The sequence below is a fragment of the Podarcis muralis genome, chromosome 2 (assembly GCF_964188315.1).
Source record: "Podarcis muralis chromosome 2, rPodMur119.hap1.1, whole genome shotgun sequence".
Taxonomy (NCBI): domain Eukaryota; kingdom Metazoa; phylum Chordata; class Lepidosauria; order Squamata; family Lacertidae; genus Podarcis; species Podarcis muralis.
The window spans coordinates 20896099-20923912 of NC_135656.1; the positions used below are offsets into that span (position 1 = coordinate 20896099).

The following is a 27814-nucleotide window of genomic DNA, read 5'->3' on the forward strand; positions in this document are numbered from 1 at the left end:
CAACATGCTAAGCCAAACCATAGCTTAGCTTAGCTCAGAGCAGCACATTAGCAGGGCTGGACAAGCAGAAAAAGCCGCCACAATGTTCTCCCTGGGAAGCTGCACGCTTGTGCTTTTGCGCTAAGCCATGTTTTGGCTTAGTGTTCTGTGTGACCTGGGCCTGACCGTTGCCAGGATTAACAGCGCAACCCTACAGCGCGATCCTATATATGTCTACTTAGCAGTAACCCACTAAGTTTAGGACTGCGCTGTAAACAGGCAGCCATGTTTAGGGAAGCTTTTAATGTTTGATGTATTACAGTATTTTAATATTTTTTTGGAAGCTGCCCAGAGTGGCTGGGGAAGCCCAGCCAGATGGGCGGGGTATAAATAATAATTATTATTATTATAAAGAAGAACTTGGGCACTACATAGCTTGGAGCCCAAAGACCAAGCTCCATTCACAAACTCAGTTTTCATGAGCAAATCTAGTCCAACATCCTGTGTCCCACAGCACCAATCAGGTATTTCCAAGAAGCCCCCAAGCAGCACATGAAGGCAACCCTCTTCTCCTGCTGTTGCTCCTCAGGAACTGCCATTCACAATTCTAAACTGCCTCTAAACACGAAGGTTCTATTTTTCATCATGCATAATAGCCATTGATACGTTTATGAATTTGCCTAATCACCTTTTAAAGCCATTCAGACGTTTCATGTGACAGTGAATTCCACAGGCTAGTAAGCACTTCTTTTCGTTTGTTCCAATCTACTGGGAATCAAAACCATCATGCCTAGCAGCCGGCATGCAAATAAATTAATAAAAAAATCAGTGATTTTTTTTTTTTAAATATAAGGCAAGAGAAGAAGGGAAGTCATTGATATTTTAAGGATGTAAAAATGAGTAAATTGTAAAACAGAAAATATAAAAAAGTGTGTGTAAATAATAATAATAATGATGATGATGATGATGATGATGATGAAGTTTTTCGCGGCACATTGCCATGGAAATGCGGTTTACGCGGTTTTGGGGCACACCAACAGACTGTTGTGCCTTTAACAAAGATGGCCGTCTCGGCTTCGCTTGGGCTTCTCGATGACAAAGCGGAAGTGGCTTCGTGGACTCCTTCCTTTCCCCCCCCGGAAGTGATTCAGCTTTCTTTCGCGTCTCCGAGATGGACGTCGGAGAGAGGCAGGAGCCGTCGTAACTTTCGGGAATGGTGAGGCATTGTCGGGGCAACCTTTTCTAAAACCTCGGAGGTGGACCACCGTTAAGCGGGGGAAACATTTGCCACAGTCGGTTAAGGGCGAAAACGGCAGTGCTGAGGGTGGAAAGCGCATGCGCGACAGCGGACGAGGAGGGAGGGCGGCGGCGCTGCGCAGGCGCGCGACGCCTGTGTTTCTCCCCTCGCGTCGGGTTCGAGCGAGATTCACGGCGAAACCCCTGCAAGCCTGCGCAGATTGAGTAGCTTCTGCCCGCGCTCTCCCGTCGATTGAAATGTGCGCTGCCATAAGTCCGGAATTTCCCGGACGCAAAAACACGGGAATCGCTCAGAAACGTCCAAGTTTTTCGAGATTTTGCAGAGCTCAACAACTTTTATGTCTGGATTTTCACTTTTTGAAATACGGCAACCCTATACTGATTTAATTAACTGTCCATGCCCTTGAGTGGAGCTCTGAATTTTTGTCTCCCCGGCGCAAATTTGTCACACTAGCTGCTTCACCACAGAATAAGAGTTGGAAGGGACCAGACCACACGGGTCATCTTAGTCCAACCTCCTGCAATGCAGGCATCTTTTGCCCAATGTGGGATTTGAACCCACGACCCTGGGTTTAAGAGCCCTGGCTCAGCTGTCCCAGCTGTAAACAACACAACCCTGTTAAAACTTAAAAATATGGTTGCCATATTTCAAAAAGTGAAAACCCAGACGGAAAAGTTGTTGAGTGCTTTTTTAAAAAATGGAATTCTACAAAATTTACATTTCCGGCATGAGCTGCCATTTGTCTGGATTTTCCTGGAGATTTCAGTGGTTTCCGCCTGGACACTGTTTCCGACGACCGTCTATGTCCGGGAAATTCCGGACGTATGGCAGCTCTATAAATGTTTGGGCATGCCGTAAACTGAGTGAATGTGTAGCAACTACCAGCCACAGATATACCCTTTTGGGGGGCAAAGAGTGGGTGGTTGCTGTGCAGCTCCAGACGGCCTGGACTGAAACTAGTTCTCTGGTGCTAGTTCATTTGCAAGAGCCCCCCAGGCTCAGTTCCCAGTTAAAGGGATCAGGCAGGGGATGATGTGAAAAGCCACATCGAAATGAAAGTCCTGCTGGATCAGACCAAAGGCCTCCCTAGTCTCAACCTCTGGTTTGCCCCAACGGCCAGCCTGTTTTTAGAATTCTAGAAGGTGGTGCTGGGAGACGACTGCTCAGCCCCAAGGCCTTTCCTCTTAGCTATGTGGCTGCTGGATTTTGCCCCAGTTGAAGCTCCCAAGTCGTCTTCAAGGGCAGCCCCACATAGGTAAAGGTAAAGGTACCCCTGACCATTAGGTCCAGTCGTGACCGACTCTGGGGTTGCGGCGCTCATCTCGCTTTATTAGCCGAGGGAGCCGGCATACAGCTTCCGGGTCATGTGGCCAGCATGACTAAGCCACTTATGGCGAACCAGCGCAGTGCACGGAAACGCCGTTTACCTTCCCGCTGGAGCGGTACCTATTTATCTACTTGCACTTTAATGTGCTTTCAAACTGCTAGGTTGGCAGGAGCAGGGACCGAGCAATGGGAGCTCACCCCGTCGTGGGGATTCAAACCGCCAACCTTCTGATCGGCAAGCCCAAGAGGCTCTGTGGTTTAACCCACAGCGCCACCCGCGTCCCTTCAAGGGCAGCCCCACATAGAGCATGTTGAGTAATCATCCTTTTGTGTATCCTGAATGTTCCAGCATTCAGCTTCCTTGGATGGCCCCAAATGTTAGTACTGTATTAACATTGTGACAATAGATTTGTGGAAGCCATTGCCATGGAAGGTGTTCTCTGTCTAATAATAAAAAGAGTGGCTGAGGACATTTCCTTAGAAGCAAGTTTCTCGGATGGTACATTTCCAGGTAAATGTATTTAGGAATTAAGAGGAATTAAGAACTTAATTCGTTCTGGAGGCCCATTCTTAACCTGAAACCTGAGGTACCACTTTAGCTAATGGCGCCTCCTGCTGCCACCGCACGATTTCTGTACTCATCCTGAAGCAAAGTTCTTAAGCCGAGGTACTATTTCTGGGTTAACGGAGTCTGTAACCTGAAGCATCTGTAACCTGAAGCGTCTGTAACCCGAGGTACCACTGTACACAAACAAAGGGTTCTTGTGGAGCACAACCAAACTCCGTTGATTTCTGAATGCCTGGGGCTGCCAAGTTATGGGTGAATCAATAGACAAATCTGTGAATGAGTGCCGGGGGGGGGGGGGAGAGACCTTATTGCTTATCCTCTGCAGCATCCAGTATTCGCCACATGGTTAAAATTAGCCCAGCATGGTATTAAAACAGAGCAGTAGTGCAGCCAGTGATTTTGTTTCTTTTTCTGTTGCAGACGTGTTGTATTCCAGACTGATGGCGTCGGGCACAGCGAGCCGCTCTGAAGACGAAGAGTCTCTGGCAGGGCAAAAAAGGAGTTCCTCACAAGTGTCGGGTGCCATTCCAAAACGGCGCAGCTCTTCCAGGTACCATGCTGGGTTGGGTTGGGGAGGCAACATTGGGCAGTGGTTTTCAACCAGTGTTCCGTGGCACTTTGGGGTCCCTTGAATGATATTAAGGGCAATATTGGCCTCTTTCCTTCTCTCCCTCCCTCCCTCCCTCTGATGCCCTCTCGTGTCTCTGCCTCCCAAAGGCTTGCACAGCTGTTTGTTGCAGCAGCCCTGGCTACTAGCTCCCTGGGCGAATGGTGCCTCTGGGACTGGCCAAGGGGTGCTGGTTGCAAGGAGCTGAGGTGGACTCAGAGTAAGCAAGCAAGTGGGCGAGGGAGCCCAGCCAGCCAGCCCGCCAGTCCTTGCTGTTGGAAATGGATGGACAAATGGACGGGTCAGATTTAAGGTGCTGTTTTTGAACTTTAAAGCCCTTCACGGCCTAGGACCCTCGTACCTACGGGACCGCCTCTCCTGGTATGCCCCACGGAGAGCCTCAAGGTCCATAAATAACAACACCCTAGTGGTCCCAGGCCCTAAGGAAGTTAGATTGGCTTCAGCCAGAGCCAGGGCCTTTTCAACTCTGGCTCCGGCCTGGTGGAACGCTCTGCCTCATGAGACCAGGGCCCTGCAGGATCTGATTTCTTTCCGCAGGGCCTGTAAGACAGAGTTGTTCCGCCTGGCCTTTGGCTTGGAGCCAATTTGATTCCCTCCCTCTCTTTCTTTTTTTCTTTTCCTTCTCCTCCTGCAATGAGGCTACATTTTAATATTCCATTATTTTAATGTTGTATTTTATTTTTGTTTTTAAGTTGTAATCATTCATCTTGTTTTTATTATTGCTTGTAAGCCGCTCTGAGCCCGGCCTTGGCTGGGGAGGGCGGGGTATAAATAAAAAATTATTATTATTATTATTATTATTATTATTATTATTATTATTATTAAGTAGGAGCCTATGCAAGCAGGCAGGCACCATGCTGGCCTTTCTTGCGCTTACAGTGTGCAAGGCCTGCCTGGGAGCTGAGTGCCCAGCTCCAAAGTCTTTCCACCATGCTGGACTGGCGGTGCCCGCTGCTGCCATTGCTGCCTCCCAATGTAAGGTCCTGGCCTCACATTCACCTTTGGCCAGTCTCCCTCAGACCGCTACGGCTGGTGGCATCCTCTTCCCAGGCCCGTGGGGCAGCGTGAGAAGGCACCTCTCTTTGGGGCGGAGTGGGTGGGTCAGAGATCAGGGACAGCATCAGCAGCAGCTACCCAGAGGACTTCCAAGGAGAGGAGAGAGGAGAGAAGGCTGAGGGAGCATTGCACAAGGGGGCATGCTTGAAAAAGGGTGAGAGGCTGCAGCTCTGCAGGCAAGGGGTGACATTACTGGGCTCCTGAGCCCCACAGGGGTGCCAGAGAAAGAATGTAGTTGGTCAAGGGAGCCACAGACTCAAAAAGGTTGAAATCCTCTGAGCTAGGGAAAAGGAGGACACCTAGTGCCTGAGCTTGGAGACTGGAGCAGCTGAGTAGAATAGAGATCATTGTGGGTTGGCTATGGTCCCCACCCCTTGAAATCCAGGTGCTAAAGGGTAGATAAATAGTCTGGCTCCTTTTTCCCCTAGGGGTTTCTACTGTTCTGAAGATAACTGGGAAATTTACCTGTGGGGCCACAGCATAAAACCCTAAAAGCTCTTTTAATTAGGAGGAGGAACCCAAAACAATGTGACTACAATCCTACAATACGACTCACATGAAGGGGCAACATGGCTCTCAAGAAGCTGTGCATTTTACCCTGTTCCTTAAGTTAAGCAGCTTCTCCTGGCCCTGTATCTGTGGGTTTTTTTTAAAATAGTTGTTTTTATTAAAGTATTTTCATAGTTAACAAGGGTACATACAATGTCTTTGTTCTCAATTCACCGAGTCCTTTCTACAGGTCAGTTACGTTTGGTGTGAGACTCTGCTGTTATAGACATTGTGAGGTTGCGGTGGTGAGAAAGAAGTGGGCATGATATTTTTCTTTCTTTTGCTTAGTGCATGTGCAGAGTTTTTTGTCTCAGCATTGTGAGGATAGGTTCTTTTACCTGTTTGTTCGATTTTGTTGGCAGCGTGGGAGCTTGGAGAGACCGTAGCATGATTGGGTGCATTTAGTTGCTTGCAGTGAGTTTTCTTTGTGTAGGAGAGGGGTTGTTGCGTCAAGTTAGCTATATCAATTTGTATTCTACAGGGGGCGGGGTGCTATGTTGTTTTGTTGAGATGTGTATGTGATAAAGGGGGGAACATACTGGGGTGAAGTGATCCTCTTTTGCTGGTCCCTGTGTTAGTTTCAGTTTGTTGGTTAGCTTTTCTAGTCTGGCCCCGTGTCTGTTGAGGGATGGCTTCTGAAGTAGAGAGCCTTTTCTAGTCGTGGACAGTTTAGAACCCTGACTTCCAAATCACACAGGGAGTTTCCACAGGTGGAAAAGGTTCTCTCCTCCACTCTGTAAGTTATGCCTCAACATACAAGAAGCTAGGAGGAGTGGTGCTGCCTGCAGCCCCTTTGTATTCATCTTATTTGCAAAGGGCTCATATAAATACAGTCATACCTTGGGTTACAGACGCTTCAGGTTCTGTTTTTTTCAGGTTATAGACCACCGAAACCCGGAAGTACCGGAATGGGTTACTTCCGGGTTTCAGCGGTTGCGCATGTGCAGAAGCACTAAATCGCGCTTTGCGCAGAAGCACCGAATCGCAACCCACGCGTGTGCAGTCGTGACACTGCGGGTTGCGAACGTGCATCCAGCACGGATCACGTTCGCAACCCGAGCGTCCACTGTAACTGCAAGTATGGTCCTGGTGGGTTCAGAACCAAATATGCCCCATTCAGAGTTGTAACCTTATGGTCCAGGCTTTTACCATTTTTGTTTGATTTCTTTGCTCCCTGCTGCAATGTCCATTTCCACCTGGCCTAGGAGCTGGGGCCCAGACTCACCTCGAACAGCTAAAAAAGGCTCCTGGGAGGCCGGAGGGACATTGCTGGAACAACTCTTGGCTAAAATGTTTTATAACATTTTAAATAGTTCTAATTTTTGTTCCTATGTTTTGTTTTTGTTGGGTTGGGGTTGGTTAAATGTTTACTTGGGGTTGATGGTTATTTTAATTTGGGTATAACTGTAAACGTTATTATTATTACTAGTGTTCTTATTATTACTATTACAATTAGTATTATTAGTTCCTACTGATTTATTGGTTTATAGTCTGTATAAGATATTCTGCTTTTTATGTTTGATGTTTGATTAGATTTTTATATATGTTGTAAGCCGCCCAGAGTGGCTGGGGAAATCCAGCCAGATGGGCGGGATATAAATGTTGTTGTTGCTGTTCTCCTTCTCCTTCTTCTTCTTCTTCTTCTTCTTCTTCTTCTTCTTCTTCTTCTTCTTCTTCCTCTTCCTCTTCCTCTTCCTCTTCCTCTTCCCCTTCCTCTTCACTGGACTTGTAAACAAATTCCTTTAAGTGGGGAAACCCCCCAGTCATTCTGAATCCCTTTGTGGACTTCAGCCTTCAGGAAGTTCCATTGACAACTCATATTCATATTGTTTGTAGCAGTGCTGATGAGGCCATTGGTGGAGGTAACTTGCTGCAATATAATACAGAATTTCCTCATTCTAGGTTCATCAAGCGGAAGAAGTTTGATGATGAACTGGTAGAGAGCAGCCTTGCCAAATCATCCAGCCGTGCTAAGGGCCCCAGTGGGGTGGAGCCAGGGCGCTGCTCTGGCAGTGAACCCTCTTCCAGTGAGAAGAAGAAGGTGAGTTGGGTGACATATACCTCCCTCCGTAAGAGCCAACATAGCAGATCTGTGGCCACATTATTCAAATCTGATGCTTTTGAAACTCTTGGAAACATTTTCATGTCAGTGCTGTCCAGTGCTCTTGCGGGTGCCCCTTAAGTAACCTTGCGATTCAGTCTGTCAGCGACCACGGCTCTCTGCTACATTTTGGCTTCGTTGTGTTGCTGTGCCTGCTGTAGCCTGTATGCCAACCTCTGCTTCCGCAGGTGTCCAAATCTGTCTCTGCACCTGTCACTCCAAGCCCAGCTCCAAACCCCAGCCTCACCAAGCGGATGAAGAAGAGCAAGCAGCCCTTGCAGGTCAACAAGGATTTGGGCCGCTGGAAACCCACTGATGATTTGTTGCTGATCAACGCTGTGCTTCAGGTAGCAGAACAGGGTTAAGACATATAGATAGATGCAGATATAGGGATGCCAGGCGTTCTTAAAATCAAAATCCACAGTGGATCAGGAACAGTATTTGATTTCAAGAAACTCGTAGTGACTGAAGTGAGGCTCCCAGGCAGTCTTCCATGTGCAAATGTTAAAATAATGACATCTGTAATGCCCTGAGCCCATTCTCTGTTGCCATATTGGCCTGGGTACGTTCCTGGGGCCTTGCGTTCCCACATTTTCTGGTGAGCTGCTGCCGGGTTGTGTAGACAGTAGTGAGCTAGATGAAGCATATAAGGCAGCTTCATATATATCAGACTTTCTCAACCTGTGGGTCCCCAGATGTTGTTGAACTACAACTCCCATCACCCCTAGCTAGCAAGGCCAGAGCTCAGGGATGATGTGAGTTGTAGTCCAACAACATCTGGGGACCCACAGGTTGAGAACTGCTGATATATATTCTCATGTGTTCTAATTCCATGTATTTTCAACATTGCTCAGTAATTACCTTTTTATTTATTTATTGAATTTATATACTGCTCTTTTAAATCTCCATCTTACCCAAAAGGGTTCTTAATGAATCATCCCTCTAGGGCAGTCATGGTCAAACTCGGCCCTCCAGCTGTTTTGGGACTACAATTCCCATCATCCCTGACCCCTGGTCCTGTTAACTAGGGATGATGGGAGTTGTAGTCCAAAAACAGCAGGAGGGCCAAGTTTGGCCATCACTGCTCTAAGGAATAGACAGGGTGAAACAGAATAATCGAGTGCCTTGTATCCCTCGACAGCCTCACCCCTGCCCATTTTAAATTTATCCTAGTGATTTGAAATGTCTTAACTTGTGATGCAATAAAGGTATTTGTATTGTGCTGCCCTATACCTGGAGGTCTCAGGGCAGTTCACAGAAAAGATCACAATATATAAAAACAAAATAAGAACAATAACCCTCTTCATCCTCCAGTGTGTACTGTTTGAAGCAGTTGAAGCCAATGGGGTTCCTTTCTGCCTTTTTCAAAATACTCTGCTTGCCCTAGGCTGGAGCATGGTTGTCCACGGAGATTTGGGCATCTCTGTGTGAGCGACTGTGATTCGTATGGTCAGGCTTCGCAGACATCTGTTACATGCAAGGAAGAGTCATTACAGTCATACCTCGGGTTACAGACGTTTTGGGTTGTGCAATTTCGGGTTGTGCACCATGCCAAACCCGGAAGTACCAGAACGGTTACTCCTGGGTTTTGGCACATGTGCAGAAGACCAAATCGCGACCCACGCATCGCGGGTTGCGAATGTGCCTCCCGCACGGATCACGTTCACAACCCAAGCGTCCACTGTATTCCCAAGAGTAATTTCTCTTTCTCTTCCTCTCTGAAGACCAATGACTTGACCTCTGTGCACCTGGGAGTGAAGTTCAGCTGCCGTTTTAATCTGCGGGAGATACAGGAGAGGTGGTACGCTCTGCTCTATGACCCCGTGATTTCAAAGTAAGTTTTCTCCTCCACGTTTCTCAGAGTGGGAGGTATGGATGCGGGATATAAAGATAATATGGTATTAGTGACATAGTTAAAAGTCATGCAAAAATGGTTTACAGAACAAAGGTGAAGTCAGAATAACATTATGTCGAACTTAAACAACATGGAAAAATGGAGGGAAGAACAGAGGCATAATAGTTGAAATGTATAATATGAATTAAGATTTGAAAGAAGGTGAGGTATTGCTGAACAAGATTTTGTAAAAGGGAACACAGAAAAGGGAGATGTGAGGGAGTCCGGAAAGAGGATTATGAGAATAATATCTAAGAAAATGGCTTTTTTCTTTTTTATGTCTTTTTCTTTTTTGTCTTTTATGATGGGTTTTTTATTGTGTTTTGTTGTTGTTTGAATGGTGTTTTTTCCTTTTCTATTCTGTATTGTGAAGTTTGTTTTATTGTTGAAACTTTAATAAATATCTTTAAAAAACAACAACAGAGTGGGAGGTATGGGGATTGATCCTGTTAAAGGGGTGTCTTGTCTCCCAAGGACAAACCATCTCCATTTGAGGACTAGGACTAGATCAGCTTGTGATGGGAGGGAAGACAATCCGTTATACCCGTGGAGGAACATGGTTTTCACCTAGCTCCGAAAGTTTTCATAAATGCTCTTACCTGGAAGTAAATTCTTTTGAAATGAATGGAATGGAAGACTCTGTGTATGGGCAAGGAAGTTCCTTTACTGTCCTTTCCTCTTCGTTCTTCAGCCCTACAGAGTAGGAGGAAGGATGCGATATTCTCGATTTAGTCCCCTTTAAAAATAAAATAAAGTCAAGCTTCTTGATGAGATGGCACTGAAAGATGGAATCTCAGCACTGTTTGTTTCCAAACAGCTGCTAAGAGCAGAGCTGGTTTCACTGCTTCCTCAGTGACTGAAAGTGAATTGCCCCTTTGGCATATCCAAACCTCACCTAAGAAGGCAATTTTGCTTGTGTTTCTGGGGTTAAGGCATTTATGAGGCTTATTGGAAGTTTTAAGAGTGTTTACCCCTAATAAAAGTGGGTTTTGATTGCACAAATGAGACTCCCTATGGGTCCATCTTGCAATTTGTGAGGATAGAAAACCAACTACACACCCCTGTTTATGTTTTCCTTTTCTTTTTTAAGTTCTATATTTTCTTGGGTGAATGCCACTGGTTGCTGTTTGGTGTGGGGCAACTGGTCCCTTTTTATTCTCTTTTCCCCTTCCTCCACCAGGCTGTCTTGCCAGGCCATGCGGCAGCTGCATCCGGAAGCCATAGCCTCTATGCAGAGTAAAGTGCTCTTCAGCAAAGCAGAGGAGCAGCTACTAAGCAAAGTGGGATCGGTAAGGATCGAGAACGGGCTACTTCAACTGTAGGTTACCTTAGAGCAGGGGTCAGCAGACTTTTTCAGCAGGGGGCCGGTCCACTGTCCCTCAGACCTTGTGGAGGGCCGGACTATATTTTTTGGGGGGAAATGAATGAATTCCTATGCCCCACAAATAACCCAGAAATGCATTTTAAATAAAAGCCCACATTCTACTCATGTAAAAACACGCTGATTCCAGGACTGTCCGCGGGCCGGATTGAGAAGGTGATTGGGCCGGATCCAGCCCCCGGACCTTAGTTTGCCTACCCATGCTTTAGAGCAGCGGTTTTCAACTTGTGGGTCCCCAGATGTTGTTGGACTACAACTCCCATCATCCCTGAGCTCTGGCCTTGCTAGCTAGGGGTGATGGGAGTTGTAGTTCAGCAACATCTGGGGACCCACAGGTTGAGAAAGGCTGCCTTAGAGGAAAGCAAGGCAGGGTTCAGAGTAGCTCCTTTTCACCCTGATGATTTTTGGTAGAGTTTTGCCGTACCCTATATAGCAATTGGCTTGCTTGATATAACAGCCACCCTGGCATTTACAAACCTTTTCCTCTTTATGTGTGTAAATATTTGTGTGTGAGAGAGATTGTAATATCTTGTATACTAATAGCACACTCCGTTTCTAAGCGTTGTCTTTATGTACCCAAAATGACACCACTTCCTCATGAAAGAGGGTTGTCAACAGGTTTGGGGGAAACCCTGAGGTTTGCAGAAATGGTCGTAATCATTAGAAAAATGAGCCTGAAAGAGAGGGAGATAACCAGAAACGAGGGCGCAGAATGCCCTGTCTCTGTAACTGGGGTGGGGGATGCTGCAAAAAGACCAAGGGACGAAGGATAATGGAACAGAGTTTCTCAAAGGGCATTCACTGCCTAAGCTGGAAGCCCAAACAGAAACATTCCACGCAGCAACAATTTCTTGAAGGCCTCCCTTGTATAATTTTGAGATGATTGAATGGCTACACAAAGTTTGCGGCCTGTAAATTTCATTCTCGTCTTTCTAGAAAACTTGACAGTTCTTTCCTTCTCTCTCTAATTTTTATTAGATTTTCTGTTTTACAATTTTAAAGTACTCATTTTTACATCCTTAAAATATCAGTGACTTCCTTTCTTCTCTTTTCCATGGTTCATTTTACATATCATAAATCTCTGCATATTTTACAAACACTATACCATTCAGGATTCCATTATTACATCCATCAGAACTTATTTACACTGTTGAATTTATCTTAATGCTGCCAGCATTTTCAGCTGTACGCAGTTATTTCCCATATATTCAATAAACGTTTTCCAATCTTCTCTAAACGTATGTTCCTCTTGTTCTCTATGTTAAGTCTGCAAGCTGCGCGTATTCTTGACAGTTGACTTTTAACTTGATGGGCTTAACTAGAGTTAAAATCTCTATTCGTGGAAAATTAATGTGAGAAGCAGCCTTTGGCGGAGTTTCTTTTCTTCCTGCTTGAGCCTCTTTTTTCTTATTCCTAGACCAGCCAACCCACCCTGGACACCTTCCAGGACCTCCTGCACAAGCACCCCGAGGTTTTCTACCCTTCCCGCACTGCCAAGGTCCTACAGACGCATTGGCAACTCATGAAGCAGTACTACCTCTTGGATGATCAAACAGGTATGGCCAGCTAATCTGTTGCCAGGTAAAGTTTGGAACCTGCGGCTTGTGCCAGGATTCTGAACCGTCCTTTGCCCTCTCTGGTCTCTTCCAGTGCAGCCACTGCCCAAAGGAGACCAGGTGCTCAACTTCTCCGATGCCGAAGACATGATAGATGACAGCAAACTAAAGTAAGTGAAAGGGTGTGGCTAAGGCCAGCTGCATTCCCTCTGTTCATTAGAAACACTCTGCCATCTGTATTCCTGTATTCCCTGTGGAACGCCCTCCCTTCATACTTGGAGAGCCAGTGTGGTGTAGTGGTTAAGAGCGGTAGTCTCGTAATCTGGGGAACCGGGTTCGCGTCTCCGCTCCTCCACATGCAGCTGCTGGGTGACCTTGGGCCAGTCACACTTCTTTGAAGTCTCTCAGCCTCACACACCTCACAGAGTGTTTGTTGTGGGGGAGGAAGGGAAAGGAGAATGTTAGCCACTTTGAGACTCCTTAAAGGGAGTGAAAGGCGAGATATCAAATCCAAACTCTTCTTCAGATGTGAAGGAAATAAGCAGCTATCTGCTTTTTAAAAGACACCTGAAGGCAGCCCTTTTAGGGAAGTTTTTTATATTTAATGCTTTATTGTTTTTTATACTTGATTGGAAGCCGCCCAGAGTGGCTGGGGAAACTCAGCCAGATGGGCGGGGTATAAATAACATTATTATTATTATTATTATTATTATTATTATTATTATTATTTATGTGAAAGGGGTGCGGCTAAGGCCAGTTGCGTTCCCTCTGTTCATTAGAAACACTCTGCCATCAGTATTCCTGGCCTACGCTTGTCTGGCTTAGTGGCTGGAGAACCTTTGGTTCCAGCCTGGACATATGTTAGCCTAAGGGTTAGTTAAACTCACATCCAGTCCACGCTTGAATAGGAATCTATCTTCATTTTTTTATTTACAACGTGAACACAATTTGAATAGTGGCAGCTAGACTGGTGACTGGGAGCAGCCACTGAGACCATATAACACCGGTCCTGAAAGACCTACATTGGCTCCCAGTACATTTCCGAGCACAATTCAAAGTGTTGGTGCTGACCTTTAAAGCCCTAAATGGCCTCAGTCCAGTATACCTGAAGGAGCGTCTCCGCCCCCAGCGTTCAGCCCAAGCACTGAGGTCCAGCTCCAAAGGCCTTCTGGTGGTTCCCTCACTGCAAGAAGTGAGGTTGCAGGGAACCAGGCAGAGGGCCTTCTCAGTAGTGGCACCCTCCCTGTGGAACGCCCTTCTTTCAGATGGCAAGGAAATAAACAACTATCTGACTTTTAGAATCTGAATCTGAAGAAGTGTGCATGCACATGAAAGCTTATACCCAGAACAAAGTTAGTTGGTCTCTAAGGTGCTACTGGACAATTTTTTAAAAATATATTTTGAATTTTAGAAGACATCTGAAGGCAGTCCTGTATCAGGAAGTTTTTAATGTGTGATGTTTTATTGTGTTTTTAATATTTTGTTGGATGCCGCCCAGAGTGGCTGGGGAAACCCAGCCAGATGGGCAGGGTATAAATTAAAAATTATTATTATAGCAAACAACTTGTAAATGCAGATGATTAGATAGGAGGGGGTTGGATCTGCCTGAGGTTAAATTGCCGGCCCTTGAGGTGGCAACACAAAGTGACCAAGAAGAAGGCCATAGAGAGGGGTTTTTCCCCTAAACAAGTTGGTCTAAACTGGATTAGGTAGATGTTCAATGTGGGAGCAATTAATTGATGCATTCTAACTGATCCTAAGGCTTGATCAGATCGACACTGGGAAAACGAAAGCATTTCTAGATAGGGAGACTAGGGGGCAATATAACATATAACACGGTGCCCAGTTGGCACACATCATCCTTAAAGCTTAAAATCCGAGACAAGTCGCTGCTGCTGTCATTGTCCAGATGAGGACACAGTGTGACTTAATGCCTGAGGCCACCTGTTTGAGAGAGCAGATGTGGGGCCTTTCAGACCTAGGGTAAAACTAGTTAATGAGTGGAGTCCGTGGTGAGTTTTTTCTCTCCTCATTTTTCATCTAGCAGTCTGGCTCCTGCTGTGCTGCAGTTTTGAGCATTACTGTGCTTCTCTCAACATGCACATGGCAGATCCCTAATCCAGCCAACACAGACTAGTGTTTTTTGAGAATATATATATATTATAAGTGGCCCAGGCACTGGAGTTGAGTGATCAGTTACCAATTCAAGATCTAACATCTCTCTCCCTCTCCCTCCCTCCTCTCTCCTGTAGGGATGTCCGAGACGAGGTGTTGGAGCATGGTGAGTTGGGTGCTGTTTGTTTCAAGAGGTGGAGCAAAAATAACGCTCTTCAAATAACTCCGTCTCCATAAAACTCTGTGTGATTCTGGATGGTGTATCCCTGTGAGCCAGCTCTTGGACGAAACTGAAAAAAACTCCGATCTGTAAATTCGGAATCACTTGTAATATGTGTTAGAATCCCTATTGGGCAGCTATGGGCAGGTAGCAGGACTGAGCCTCACGTATTCTATATGTAAGGAAACCGCCCCTTCATTGTGGAGGCCAGCTCTCTCAACATGGATTGGGTGCTTGCAGAGAGAGGAGCTAAGCTTTCTCCTCCCCCCGCCTCCTCAGTCTTGCCTTAATGGTTGCAGGCCGGATCTACACTCGTGGTTTATAACGGTAAAAATGTGTTTAAAACGCCAGAGGGCGCTGCAGAGCAGCGAGCCGCCAGCAAAGGGAAACTGCATTAAGCGTTATAGAATGTTAAATCTGAAAACGTTTCGAAGAACAATGTAGGTCCAACCCTAGACAGAAGCGAGCTTTACCTGCAGTGGAATAATTTATCCAGCCCCAAGACCACTTCTCTCTCTTTCTCTCTCTCCTGGTTTTTCATGATTATTTATTTAAAGATACCTTGCTTTTGTTTTCCTTTCAAAAATCTGTTCCTCATGCTTGTGGCCTTTCTCCACGCAGAACTGACCGTGGCAGACCGGAGACAGAAGCGTGAAATCCGGCAACTGGAGCAAGAGCTCCACAAGTGGCAGGTGCTGGTGGACAGCATAACAGGTGAGAGAAGAGCCACACCATGTCTCTTCTCGCGGGTGAGAAACCCCATCTCCTAGTGTTGCGGCACCTGTTCCCCCGGGACTTCCAGCTAACATTAGGCAAGCGCGTTTGTTTATTGCTTTTGATGTCTGCTAAGAGCAGCTTCGTGGAGGTAACCCTATCCAGACAACGTAATGTTATTATGTGCATTTGTTTTTATTAAAGCTTTTTTGCCTCCATTTTCATAGTTTTGTTTATATACCGCTTTATTCTAGGAAACCTCAACACAGTTTACAATTTTGTATTCTATAATAATAATAATAATAAATATATAAAATATTGCCTACTGTTTTTAAAGTCTGCTGATACTGCTATTTTTGAGCGAATACTTCATAGAGGTTGATTTTTTTATTCAGTAATATATAAATTTCCATTGAATAAACATGGAACGCCCTCCCATCAGATGTCAAGGAAATAAACTTCTGTCTGACTTTTAGAAGATGTCTGAAAGCAGCCCTTTACAAGGGAGGTTTTTTTAGTGTTTGATATTTCATATTTTGTTGGAAGCTGTCCAGAGTGGCTGGCAAATCATCATCAACAACAACAACAACAACAACAACAACAACAACAACTGCTATTACTATTAAATAAAGGGCTCCTTTGGTGAGAGCAACTGAGTAAGAGTCCTGGAGACACAGCCCACCTTTCCTTGCCCAGTATGCTTTGGTTACCACGGCCTTCCAATGGCCATGTCTGTCTAATCCTTCCTTTTCTTTCTCCCAGGAATGAGTTCCCCTGATTTTGATAACCAAACATTGGCTGTGCTGCGTGGAAGAATGGTGCGTTATCTCATGCGCTCCCGGGAGGTGAGTCCAGTCTGTCGTTTGGCTGCTTAGATTGAGAAAGTGCAGAACTTTTTCAAAGTAGGAGAGAGAGAGCAAGTTGCGTATAGTTCTGTCAGTAACAGAGCCAACAGTAATGGAACAGAACATCAGTGTCTGGCCCTAATTTTAAAACGTGGGTGGGTGGCACTGTGGTCTAAACCACTGAGCCTCTTGGGCTTGCCGATCAGAAGTTTGGGGGTTCAAATCCCTGCAATGGAGTGAGCACCTGTTGCTCTGTCCCAGCTCCTGCCAACCTAGCAGTTTGAAAGCACACCAGTGCAAGTAGATAAATAGGTACCGCTGTGGCGGGAAGGTAAATGGTGTTTCTGTGCGCTCTGGTTTCTGTCACGTTTTACGTTGCGCCAGAAGCAGTCATGCTGGCTGCATGACCTGGAAAGCTGTCTGCGGACAAACGCTGGCTCCTTCGGCCTGAAATGAGATGAGTGCCACAACCCCATAGTCACCTTTGACTGGACTTAACCGTCCAGGGGTCCTTTACCTTTTACCAATATATATAAATTTGTAGCCTCTACAGAATTCCCAACTATATTTCTAAGCCAAAAATAACAGTTGTAGGGGTGTTTGTGTGTGTATTTACATTCAAGAGTTGGAGAACTCCTTTTCACAAGTAAGAAGTATATTCGGTATGATTCTACTTCTAAGGAGCTCTATTTTCCTCTTCTGCTATGGTGCAACTTTATCTGTAATGTGGAATCTGGAATTGGCCTCCCAAGAGATTGCAGGCTTTTGCTAACAGCAGCTTCAATATCCGTGTCAGAATGCAATGCACAAATTCAGCTGGTTGAAGCCAAATAAGAAAACGCAGTGAGCCAGATTCACTTAATGAGTCGTGTTAGCAGAAGCCCACACAGGAACTTCGGCTAGCGCAATGGGGCTTACACTGCTCACCCCTAAATTGGTTCTGAGGGGGTCAGGAGAACCCCCATAACAGCACGCAAAGGGAGGAGAGAGGGGGTTGTTCTGTTTGGCAAGGAAGGTAAAATGCTTGCGCTGATGGAAGGATTGCCATAGCCGTGTCGATTTGGCTAATTAATTTTGATGGCTGTGGATTGCAATTTCCTTGGAGCAAAATGCTGGTCCCCTTGACACACAATGAACGTTTCTGTTCCTTTCCTCTTCCAGATCACACTTGGCAGAGCCACCAAAGACAATCAGATTGATGTGGATCTAGCGCTCGAGGGGCCAGCCTGGAAAATATCCCGCAAGCAAGGTGCTTGAGATTGGGCTACCGCATTTGAGTTGCTTGGGGAGAAGGACTTTGTAGGACGAGGGGTGTGAAATTGCTGTAGGATGGAAAGGGAAGGCAGCCCTTTGAGTGCCTGCATATGGCTGATAAGTTACACCTCCGTGTTTAATTTCTCTCCATGGTTCCTGGTGTGAATGCCTTGTGATATCAAGGTGCCTTTGGGTGTTTTGCTGTGTCAGAAACTGCAGGCGAGGCAGTTGCTGTTCCTTGCCCTAAATCAGGAATTGGTAACTGAAGGCCACATGAGGACTTTCAAGACATTAGATGGAAATCTGTAGACTTTTTAACTATACCTGAAGGAGCGTCTCCACCCCCATCGTTCAGCCTGGACACTGAGGTCTAGCTCCGAGGGCCTTCTGGCGGTTCCCTCACTGCGAGAAGTGAAGTTGCAGGGATCCAGGCAGAGGGCCTTCTCAGTAGTGGCACCCACCCTGTGGAATGTCCTCTCATCAGATGTCAAGGAAGTAAACAACTACAGTCGTGCTTCAGGTTGCACGTTTTAGGGTTGCGCACCGCGCCAAACCCGGAAGTACCGGAACGGGTTACTTCCGGGTTTCAGCGCTCACACACAGAAACAACAAATCGCAACCCGCGTGTGTGCAGATGCAGTGCTGCGGGTTGCGAATGTGCCTCCCGCACAGATCATGTTTGCAACCCAAGCGTCCACTGTATCCGACTTATAGAAGACATCTGAAGGCATCCCTATATAGGGATGTTTTATTGTGTTTTTAATATTCTGTTGGGAGCCGCCCAGAGTGGCTGGGGAAACCCAGCCAGATGGGTGGGGTATAAATAATAAATTATTATTATAGCAAACAACTTGTAAATGCAGATGATCAGGTAGAAGGGGGTGGATCTGCCTGAGATTAAATTTCTGGCCCTTGATGCTGCAATACAAGGTGACTAATAATAATGATGATGATGATGATAATAATAATAAATTGGTGTTTAAAAAGGCACAATTGGGAAAGTCCAAATTCAGTGACATTTCCCAGTTTGCACATTTTTAAATAGCCTTGGAAAAATTGACCTGAGCTGCTCACTGAGAGCCAAAATTTCCAATAAGGATATTGCAGATTTAGGGTCTCTAACCTGCTACAAAACACAGTTTCAATTACCCTCGACTTATGAGGCATTCTCTGCAAGCAGTTGTGGCCAGTTTTCTTCCTTCTGCTTGGAAAGTCTAACTTCTCATCTCTCCATGCGCACACACAGGTGTCATCAAACTGAAGAACAATGGCGACTTTTTCCTGGCAAACGAAGGCCGGCGGCCCATTTATGTGGATGGGCGCCCAGTGCTTTGTGGCAGCAAATGGAAGCTCAGCAACAACTCAGTGGTGGAGGTGAGCTGTTGGAGGTGGGCAGGGCGGAGGGCTGTGCTGCTTTGTGGTGAAAGGTTTCACAGTCTTCTTGGTTGATGGTTCCATAACAAGATGATGCCAGTATCCAGAGCAGCTGAGCCCGGCCCTAAATCCATGGGATGCTAGACTCCCTTGCCTGTTGTGAATTTTGATCCGCACAGAACCAGCAAACATAATAAATAAAAAGTGCTGCGGTGTAGTTTCTTCAGCTGCTGTCAGCCAAGAGCCTGGTGCTAGCTGGAAGGTAGACAACTTCCTTGAGGTTGGTTTATTACCTGTCCAGAGAGCCTCCGGTTTGGGAAGACATTGTTTCTTGCAGCAGCCAATTTGGCCTCTCCGTGAGGTGGGCTAGGCTATAAAACACAGCTTTCCAAAGTGTGTGTTGCGGCACATTAGCGTGTCGGCTGCTAGAAAAACTGAATTCCTTGTGTCGTGAAATGATGCACGTCTAAAAAGTGTATCACCAACACGACAAGTTTTGAAAGCTCTGCTGTAAAAGATGCAGCGCTTTCACTTCTTCCCTTCCGCCCCCCCACCCCACCCAGACTGACAGCCTTTCTCTTTCTCCCTAGATCGCAAGCTTGCGCTTTGTCTTCCTCATCAACCAAGACCTGATTGCGCTTATTAAGGCAGAGGCTGCCAAAATTGCCCAGCCCTGAGGCTTGGATCAAACCCAAGGCTCCACTGGACCTGTGTGTGGCTGCCGACCCCCTGCCCCGGACTCCTTTTGCCAGCAGGGACCACCATGCTTAATGATGAAGATGCAGCTATATAAAGCCTGCCCTCCCTTAGGCTAGGACTGAAACTTCTTGGGGGCCTTTTCCTTTGCGGCTGAGGAGGAGGACGAGCTCTGCTTCATCAGTCAGCGGATCTCTCTGTAAAAGAAAGGTATGAGCCAGGCCTTAAACCAGCACCTTGTTTGGGTGTTCTTGGCAGTGTGGGGCATTTGCTGGCGAGGGTTGTGCGGCTGTTGCGCTGGATACTCTTTGGGACGGAGTGACGAAAACCACCATGGAGGATTAAGGGCCAGGGAGTAAGTGTCAAACGAGCTAATAAATAGTTGCAAATCTCACTACTCTGTGTTGTGCTGGTGGCCTGCTTCTTTGTACACAACCACCTTTTCAGCTCTCGCCAAATAGATTCTCACGTTTGGGGCGGAGGGAGGAACATGTTTTTGAAGCAGTCATGCAATGATTGAGGTCTGTCAGTTGATACTATGCTCTCTTTACATTATTCTGCAGCAGTAGTGATTAATGTTTTGCCTTGCCTGTCTCTCTCTGCAGCGTAGTCTAATTTTCATAAAGTTATTAAAGGAAGAGTGGAATAGCTGGTTTGCCTAACTATGTTTGGTCACATAAGATTCTGAAGGGTACTGTGACAATTGTCAAGAATGATTTCTGTTTAAAAAGCAGTGGCGAAATCAGATCACGCCTAGTGTTTATAATGCAGGCTATAATTTTGCCACCTGCTGCTTTCACTGAAGTTTCCAGTGTGGTGTTTAGAGTTGGCTTTGGTCATGAGAGGAAACCCAGGTTTGTATTCTCTGATGCTGCCAATCTTTTGGCAAACATCCTTTAGGTATCAGTTGTGCTAATTATGTTTTGTTGTTCTGTGTAGCTTCTGCAGACAGAATTAGGGGCTCCTCTTGAGATGTGTAAGATGTGGTTCTTTCAGTATTGTAGAAGAGTGAGTGCATGGTGTGAATGTCTTTTGAACTACGAGGGTTTAATATTAGACCTGGGCGGTGTCAGGTTTTCAGCACTGCAATCTGGTGATAACACTGCAATGAGGCAGTTTCACCCTGGTACCAGGGATGATGAAGATTGTTCCCAATGCTAGGGGCAGAGAGAGTTTTTCTCCCCAACATGCGGAGTGAACAGGCTGCCTGATCCAGGTTTCTCGCTGGAGCTTCCTTGTGCTGCTCAGCTGTGGGGTGCAAAGTCTCCTGCCCCCAGCTGAGTGAGCCCCGATGCCTCTCTGGCTCGTGTGCAATGCATCGTGGCTCACTCAGCTGGGGAGTGGGAACAGTTTAATGCAGCCCCCACTCTGGCTCGTATGTTGGGGGGGCTTCTTTAAACTGCTACACTGAGGAGCATGTGGCTTCCTATGCCTCTGTGGAGCAGTTCAAAGACGACAAGGGAGGAACAAGCTGTATCGGCCCTAGCGATGCAGCCAGCTCCTCCTCCTGTGGTATGATGGGCAGAGCACAATGGCAGCTTGACCCGACAGTATTCATTATTTTATTACAGTCGTACCTTGGAAGTTGAATGGAATCCATTCCAGAAGTCAGTGCGGCTTCTGATTGGCTGCTGGAAGCTCCTGCAGCCAATCGGAAGCCCTGTCAGACGTTCAGGTTCCAAGGAACGTTCGCAAACCGGAACACTCACTTCCAGGTTTGCGGCGTTTGGGAGCCAAAACGTCCAAATACCAAGGCGTTCGGGATCCAAGGTACAACTGTATACCCCACCCACCTGACTCGGTTTCCCAAGCCCCTCTGGGCGGATTGCAGTATCTCGCTGGTGGAACTGCTGCTGCTACCAGTGGCCTGATGTTGAAAGCAGCACTGGGGGCAGAGAGACACGGGAGCGGCGTTGGTTTCACCCACGATATACTGCTGGGTGAAGCTGCCGTTGCGCTCTGCCCCTGGGTGATGTATCAATACATCGGCCAGGCCTAGTTAACATGCCACTTGTTCACTTTATCTCATTCACTAGGGGACCCCCCACTCACCCCTCCCTTGGTGTTGAGGACAATAAACCCCAAGCAAGAGTAATTAGCTAGTAAACCATGAGGTCAGAGTCCAAAACGTACCTTTATTTTATAAAACGAGTGCCCGCTTTAGCCCAGCTCCAGTGCTGCCAATGGCTAGGGAAATCCTCTGCCCTCCCACCAGAGGAACAGCATGCACAGTGGGATTCACTCTTATCTCCCCCACCATCCCATGGCTAACAAAGTGCCAGAAGGAAGAAGAGAGGCTAAATCTGGGGTGGGTGTGTACATATATATATATAGAGAGAGTGAGTTGCATATTTCAAGCATCTGAGTTTGAAATGGATGTATTTCCCCGATCCAGACAGGATAGGTCCAGCTTATGTGTCTTGCTTTTGCGCCAGCTTGCTGCAGAGAATTCCTAAGCTTGCGTTCCGGTTCGTTCTTCCCGTCCCTGTGTTGACAGCTGCTGCAGCCCTCTCTTGAAATGCCATATGGGGGCTTTTCAGCTCCTCTCTCCCTGTCTCTCCCCCCCCCCAAGCAAGCTAGCACCCAGTATTGCAAGACACTGCCCCCCAATGTTTCCAAAAGCAGACTCACAGGCCCGTGCCTTCCTCCTCCGGCCAGCAGGGGGCGCCGCACACAGACCCATCGTCCCCAGTACCAATCAGCACCATCTCAAGGCTTGAGGAATCGCAGGCTTGAGTCCTGGAAGTTTTGGTTTCCGTGAGGCCCGTAGGGTCTGTGGGGGAGCAAGCTTGGGAAAGGGAGCTCTCTCTTTGGAGCTGGCTTGGCAGCTGTGCGTTGCTTCCCTGGTCCTTGGATCCGGGCCCCGCCGGCGAAATGGGCACTGTCTCGGAGTCCTTGCCCGGCCCCCGTGCCCAGTACATGCCGGGCCAGGGCGAGCTCTGTCCGGCCGGCGGTGCCCACATCCACTGTACCCTGCCACAGGCACCGTTAGGACAGGGGGCGGGCGGGACGCTGTGGGGGCAGAAGGCGGGCGGGAGTCCTGTGTCTACTCGGAGCGGACTTAGCAGAGGCGTGGCAGGAGTAGCATCTGCATGAGGAAAGGGCGCGTAGGCGGAAGGGTCGGCCCGCGAGTGCGTCGGCGTCTGGGAGAGAAGGAAGAGCTGCACGGCCTGGCGCAGGGAGTGCAGGCCTTCGCGCATTTGCTGAACCTGCCCAGAGAGCTCGGCCACCTGGGAAGCGAGACAAGGAGAAACCGGGTGAGTATTAGCAGCCTCTGTTTGCTTATACGCTTCTCTTGGGCGCAATAGCAACCTGGAAGTGGGGTAGGGCTTGGGCCATACAGTCGTACCTCGGAAGTCGAACGGAAGCTCCTGCAGCCAATCGGAAGCCCCATCGGACATTCGGGTTCCAAAGAACGTTCGCAAACCGGAACACTCACTTCCGGGTTCGCGGCGTTCAGAAGCCAAGGTCTGACTGTATCTGGTTTTCATCATTGTGATACATCAGCAGCTAAATACTGCGATACATTCCGGACATTGTGTTATATTGGTGTATCTTGGCTGCTTATTCCTCCCAACCTTATGGAGGAAGCGCCCATACGTCTCCTAGCGGGCGCACAGTTTCCTAACTCCTGATTCTAGGAGGAAATACATAGCCCACCCTCCTGCCTGAAGGCAGCCACTGTGCCAAGTGCACAGAGCCTGTCCATTTTCACATGGGTGGGCCACCTCTTTCTCCCAGGAGGCCTGCCCATGTGAAGGCAAATGAGGCCATTGTGCCAGCTGGAGGAGGGGGGCTTGAACAGCTGATAAGCAGGCTTGCTTAAACTGCCCGCTTCTCAGATGATCAAGCCCCCACTCCGCAGGTTAAACTTCTCCACTGAGCGGAGCGCTTTGACGAAGCTGCCTGCCAGCTGCTTCTGAGTCTCTCTGGCACCAGAGGAGCACCTGCTGTTTCACCCGTGATATACTACTAGGTAGGCGATATATCCAAACTTAAGAATGGAAAGCGTAATGCTGGTGGTCAACAAAAGGTTTAAAGACTCTCTCAAGGCAAATTTTTAAAAATGTAGTACAGTGGTACCTCGGGTTACATATGTTTCAGGTTACAGACACCGCTAACCCAGAAATAATACCTCGGGTTAAGAACTTTGCTTCAGGATGAGAACAGAAATCGTGCAGTGGCGGTGTGGCGGCAGCGGGAGGCCCCATTAGCTAAAGTGGTGCTTCAGTTTAAGAACAGTTTCAGGTTAAGAATGGACCTCCAGAATGAATTAAGTTCTTAACCCGAGGTACCACTGTATAAACACCAACAATTGAGAAACACTGGCCTGCGAGCGCTCCAGTTCGAGAACGGCCTTTACCAAAGCTGTCATGGGCTTTGAAGAGACTCAAACTCAGCATGAAAGGGAGAAACGTGCTAAGAGGAAGGCACGCTTGGCAAACCCTCACCAGGATCAACTCCTGCCCGGAAACCTATGTTCCCACTGTGGAAGGAGGTGTGGATCCAGAATTGGCCTCCACAGTCACGGACTCGTTGTTAAAACCATGATTATGGAAGACAATCTTACTCAGCTACGAGTGATCACCAAAGAAGAATATCGCCCAGGACCAGTATGGGAGGGGAGACTGCAATGACAGCTTCACTCAGCAGTATATCGCTGGTGAAACCACCACCGCACTCTGCCCTGTAGAGGGAGAAACAAGCTGTATCAGCGAGGTGCCAGTACAGCTTGTTCCTCCCTCCTCTTCTTTAAACTGCTTGGCTGAGGAGCACGCTGCTGCCCTTGCCTCAGCCAAGCAGTTTTACAGAGCCCACGGCAAGGAAGGGGGCTCTGTTAAAGTGCTCCCCCTTCCCAGCTGAGACCCCCGACCCTGCTTGCACGTGAGTAGGAGCAGGGTTACCTCCTGGCTGCCTTCGCCAAGGTGGGTGTGCTGCGCCTTTCCTCCCAGAAAGACAGAGCCCACGCTCCCGGTGGAAGGCAGCCAGGCAGTATAGGGACTTCTTGATGTTGCTGGCAGGTCCAGTGCTTGCCAGCAGCCCCTCTCTGCAAGGCGCAGATAGGGTGGCTTTGCACCCCACACCTTGTGGGCTTTGCCTGGGAGGGTGGGCTGCGTCTTTCCTCCTGGGGTGAAGGACACACGCTCTCTCCCCCCCCCCCCCAGAGGAAAGAAGCAGTGCACCCGTACGGGTGAAGGCAGTCAGACACACAGAGCCTGACAGGCTCCCACCGCTTGGTCCGTCTTCGGGGAGTGGGGGGCAAGCGGGCAAGGTAGCTCACCTGCCCCCTACAAGCGTTGGGGGGCTTGGGGCAGGAGCTCTTCCATCTCCCAGCTGAGCAGCAGCCTGGGGCCAGCTGTATTGGCCGCAGCCCACAAGGCCCTGAAGTATCCCTAACCTTCGGCCCTCCAGATGTTTTGGACTACAATTCCATCATCCCTGACCACTGGTCCTGTTAAGCTAGGGACCATGGGAGTTGTAGGCCAAAACACCTGGAGGGCTGTAGGTTGGGGATGCCTCAGCTAAAGCACCTCAGCTCCCGCTGTGAGAGCTGTGGCAGTTTCACCTGGCACCTCGCCAGTGCAGCTTTTTTCAACATCACGGTTTATTGCCATTTGGCTGGTGATAAACTGCAATGTTGAAAGCCCTACTGGCGGGTGAAGCCACCATCACGATCTGGCTCTCATACCGGTCCTTGGGCAATGTATCAGTACATCGCCCAGGCCTATATATGAACCACTTTAAAACAAACAAACAAAAAATCTTACCGCTTGACGCAGTTTCTCAATGGTGTCGGCACCAGATAGCTCTGGGGGGATTGTGAGCAGGCCGCTGTCTGTAAGAAGAGAAGCGTACTGGTTTAGCAAAGGCATGGGAAATGAAGCCCACAGGAGCTCACTGACTTGTGTGCTGCTACCACGTTTTCCTAATTATCATGCCTTGTTCCCTGTAAGGCCATGCAGAATGGTTTACCTGTGCCAGGTGAAGGGCTGCTGTAGTCCGGGCCCGAATGACCGAGGCGGAAACTAAACATGGGTTTGTCGGAACCGGATCCGTCTTCTATGCCGTCTACAACCCTTCAGTGGGAGATAGGAAGGGGGGAAAGAGCAGCTCAAATACAGCCCTAGGAGGATGGAATTCTATACCCCAGATCCCCAAGCCTGTCCCTACGGAGTAACCAGAAGACTCCAATAAGCTTACATTCCAATAATGGGACAGAACACATTGAGGGGGCAGGGCAGGTTCTTAGGGGACAAGTGCCGCAGGTGGCTCAGGTACGCCGGATGGGGACTAAGAGCACATGGGCAGCAGATGTTTCCTACGGGACAAAACCCCTTCCATGCCCCCTCTGTGAGAACTCAAATGATGGGAACTCTCCAGCGGCGTCTATAGAAGCACGTTATTCATCTGTTATACTGTATCAGTCACATTTTACACTGAAGCGTCTCAAAGCAACTTACAGAATAAAAATAGAAATAACAGGGATAAAAATAACAAGGAACATTAAAACCAAATATAAGAACAGCAATAAAACAAAACCTAAATTGTGTGTCTGTTTTTGTGTCTAAAACAACTCCTACCACCCCGCTTCATGCCTGTGATTTCTTTTTATTCTCGTCCTTTAACTGGTTACCCTCCATATTAAAGACCAAAGGGCCTGGGTAAATAGAAGTATTTTTGCCTGCAGTTTGAGAGCATACAATAAGGGTGCCATGCATGCGTCCGAGGAGAGGACACTCCGTAAGTTGGAAGCCACGACTGAAAAAGCCTGTTCTTGTGTCCTCACCCTCTGCAACTCCCTTGGAGACAGCCCACTGAGAAGGGTGTCAGATTATGAATGCAGTGTCCGGATTCATGTTGGGAGAGATGGTTCTGAGCTGCCTGTGGGTTTTATAGGTCAAAAGCAGCACTTTGAAATAAGCCTGTAGACTAATTGGTAGGCGTTGCAGTCATGCCAACATTGCTGTTACACCTGCAGACCATCTTGCCCTGATCAGCAATCTGGCTGCTAAATTCTGCACCTGCTGCAGTTTCAAAGGCAGTCCCACATATAACACACTGCAGTAATCTTACCCAGAGATTGTCAGAGCCTAGACAACAAGCTAGGCTATCCCACGCCACTGCCTGTGTTCTCCATTCAACTGCTCTGCTCATCCTCTTGTCTGTCTCTGCGTGCTCCTTACCTGGGGCTGAGGTCTGGGGGGCCACTGCAGGGAGCTGTATGTAGCCGCAACGCCGTGGGACGTGAGGAAGTTTCTGGAGGTGGGTGGCGTGGAAAGCCTGACCGTGGCGGGTGATTGCTGTGGCCTCCAGCGGAAGAGGGGAGCAAGGGGCTGGAGGGCTCGTCCACAGCCTCTGTGGGCAAGCACGGAGTTCTGCGGCGTGAAGGGAACGAAGTATCAGAGTCCTTCCCCAAGGTGGAAAGCAACGCGGTGGGTGCCCTGTTGCTCAGCGATGGGGTCTCAGCCTGCAAAGGAAGGAAAAGCAGATGCAACCTTTTTCTGCTGCCGCATTTACAACCTGCTGCCTTCTCTGAATTGTCCCCTGCAAAAGGGGGAAATGATTAGACACTGACCTATAGAGCATAAGGCAATGAGATGATTCTACAAGAGAGATGCATGTGCAAGAGAAGCCCAAACCAATTGTGACTTTCTCTGAATTTGCACGCAGCAGAATTCTTGCATCCAGGAGTGACATTCATTGCAGTGTTTATGCGGGTTTTCCACTGACCTGACATACATGTGGACATTAAAAGCCTCTTCACTTTGAACAGAGCCTTCCAGCTTAATCTTTTGACTAGACGAAGACCAGTTTTGGAGTCCTCATAGTGAGGCTACAGTTGCCAACTATCTCCAGAAAGAACCCCTGGTTCATTTACTACATCCACTTCTTTCAGGTCAGTTCCAGACTGGGCTCTGGGACATCCATTGTGTTAGGTCCAGAATCAATCCAGATTGGGCTCAGTACTGCCGAGATACATCTAGGCCCACAGTTGATCAGGGGCTACAGTTTCCCCACTGCTGAGCTGCCACCTTCAATCAGATGAGTTCTCTCTGTGTGTTACGTGCATGTATGTTGTGTGGGAGACGGCAGGGAGTGGAGAGTACAGCTCAGCAGAGCAGGAAAGAGGGAGCCCACTGCTGCTGGGCGAGAAAGCTCCCCTTTTCTACTAAACAGCACGGAAGCAAAGCAAGCTGGCTGTGGAGAAAGGGAACACCCTTGCTCAGTGCACAGACTGGAATCCAAGCAAGTAAGATGTGTATGTGCATGTATGCAGGCATACTTTGGCTCTGACCACT

The 27814-nt window shown here is 47.9% G+C and overlaps 2 protein-coding genes across 3 annotated transcripts in view; one reads left to right on the forward strand and one right to left on the reverse strand.

Annotated features, from left to right (window-relative positions):
- The first annotated feature begins 1048 nt into the window (after positions 1–1048).
- MCRS1 (microspherule protein 1) lies at positions 1049–19908 on the forward strand. Of its 2 annotated transcripts, XM_028711931.2 has the most exons (14): positions 1049–1195; positions 3552–3681; positions 7267–7405; positions 7654–7812; positions 9190–9299; positions 10540–10648; positions 12158–12296; positions 12391–12466; positions 14549–14577; positions 15253–15345; positions 16108–16190; positions 17352–17439; positions 18691–18818; positions 19409–19908. In XM_028711931.2, exons 2-14 carry the CDS (start codon positions 3572–3574, stop codon positions 19493–19495), a joined length of 1350 nt encoding a protein of 449 aa, XP_028567764.1. In that variant the 5' UTR covers positions 1049–1195; positions 3552–3571; the 3' UTR covers positions 19496–19908. The 2 variants fall into 2 exon arrangements, with proteins under 2 accessions (XP_028567764.1, XP_028567772.1); XM_028711939.2 differs by lacking the exon at positions 7654–7812.
- Positions 19909–22113: 2205 nt separating this feature from the next.
- KCNH3 (potassium voltage-gated channel subfamily H member 3) overlaps positions 22114–27814 on the reverse strand; it is a 65644-nt gene continuing 59943 nt past the window's right edge. Inside the window, exons 12-15 of the mRNA XM_028711950.2 lie at positions 26699–26982; positions 25488–25591; positions 25283–25350; positions 22114–22744 (exon numbers count right to left, since the gene is read on the reverse strand). Of these exons, the coding sequence (XP_028567783.2) occupies positions 22142–22744; positions 25283–25350; positions 25488–25591; positions 26699–26982 (1059 nt within the window). The 3' untranslated portion in view covers positions 22114–22141. The remainder of the gene's footprint in view (positions 22745–25282; positions 25351–25487; positions 25592–26698; positions 26983–27814) is intronic.

Excerpts from the sequence above, each read along its gene's own strand:
- MCRS1 (XM_028711931.2), top strand. The coding sequence starts at position 3,572 with ATGGCGTCGGGCACAGCGAGCCGCTCTGAAGACGAAGAGTCTCTGGCA. Across the intron at positions 14,578-15,252 it reads AGACGAGGTGTTGGAGCATG|AACTGACCGTGGCAGACCGG; the intron begins GTGAGTTGGGTG and ends TTCTCCACGCAG. Across the intron at positions 17,440-18,690 it reads GAAAATATCCCGCAAGCAAG|GTGTCATCAAACTGAAGAAC; the intron begins GTGCTTGAGATT and ends GCGCACACACAG.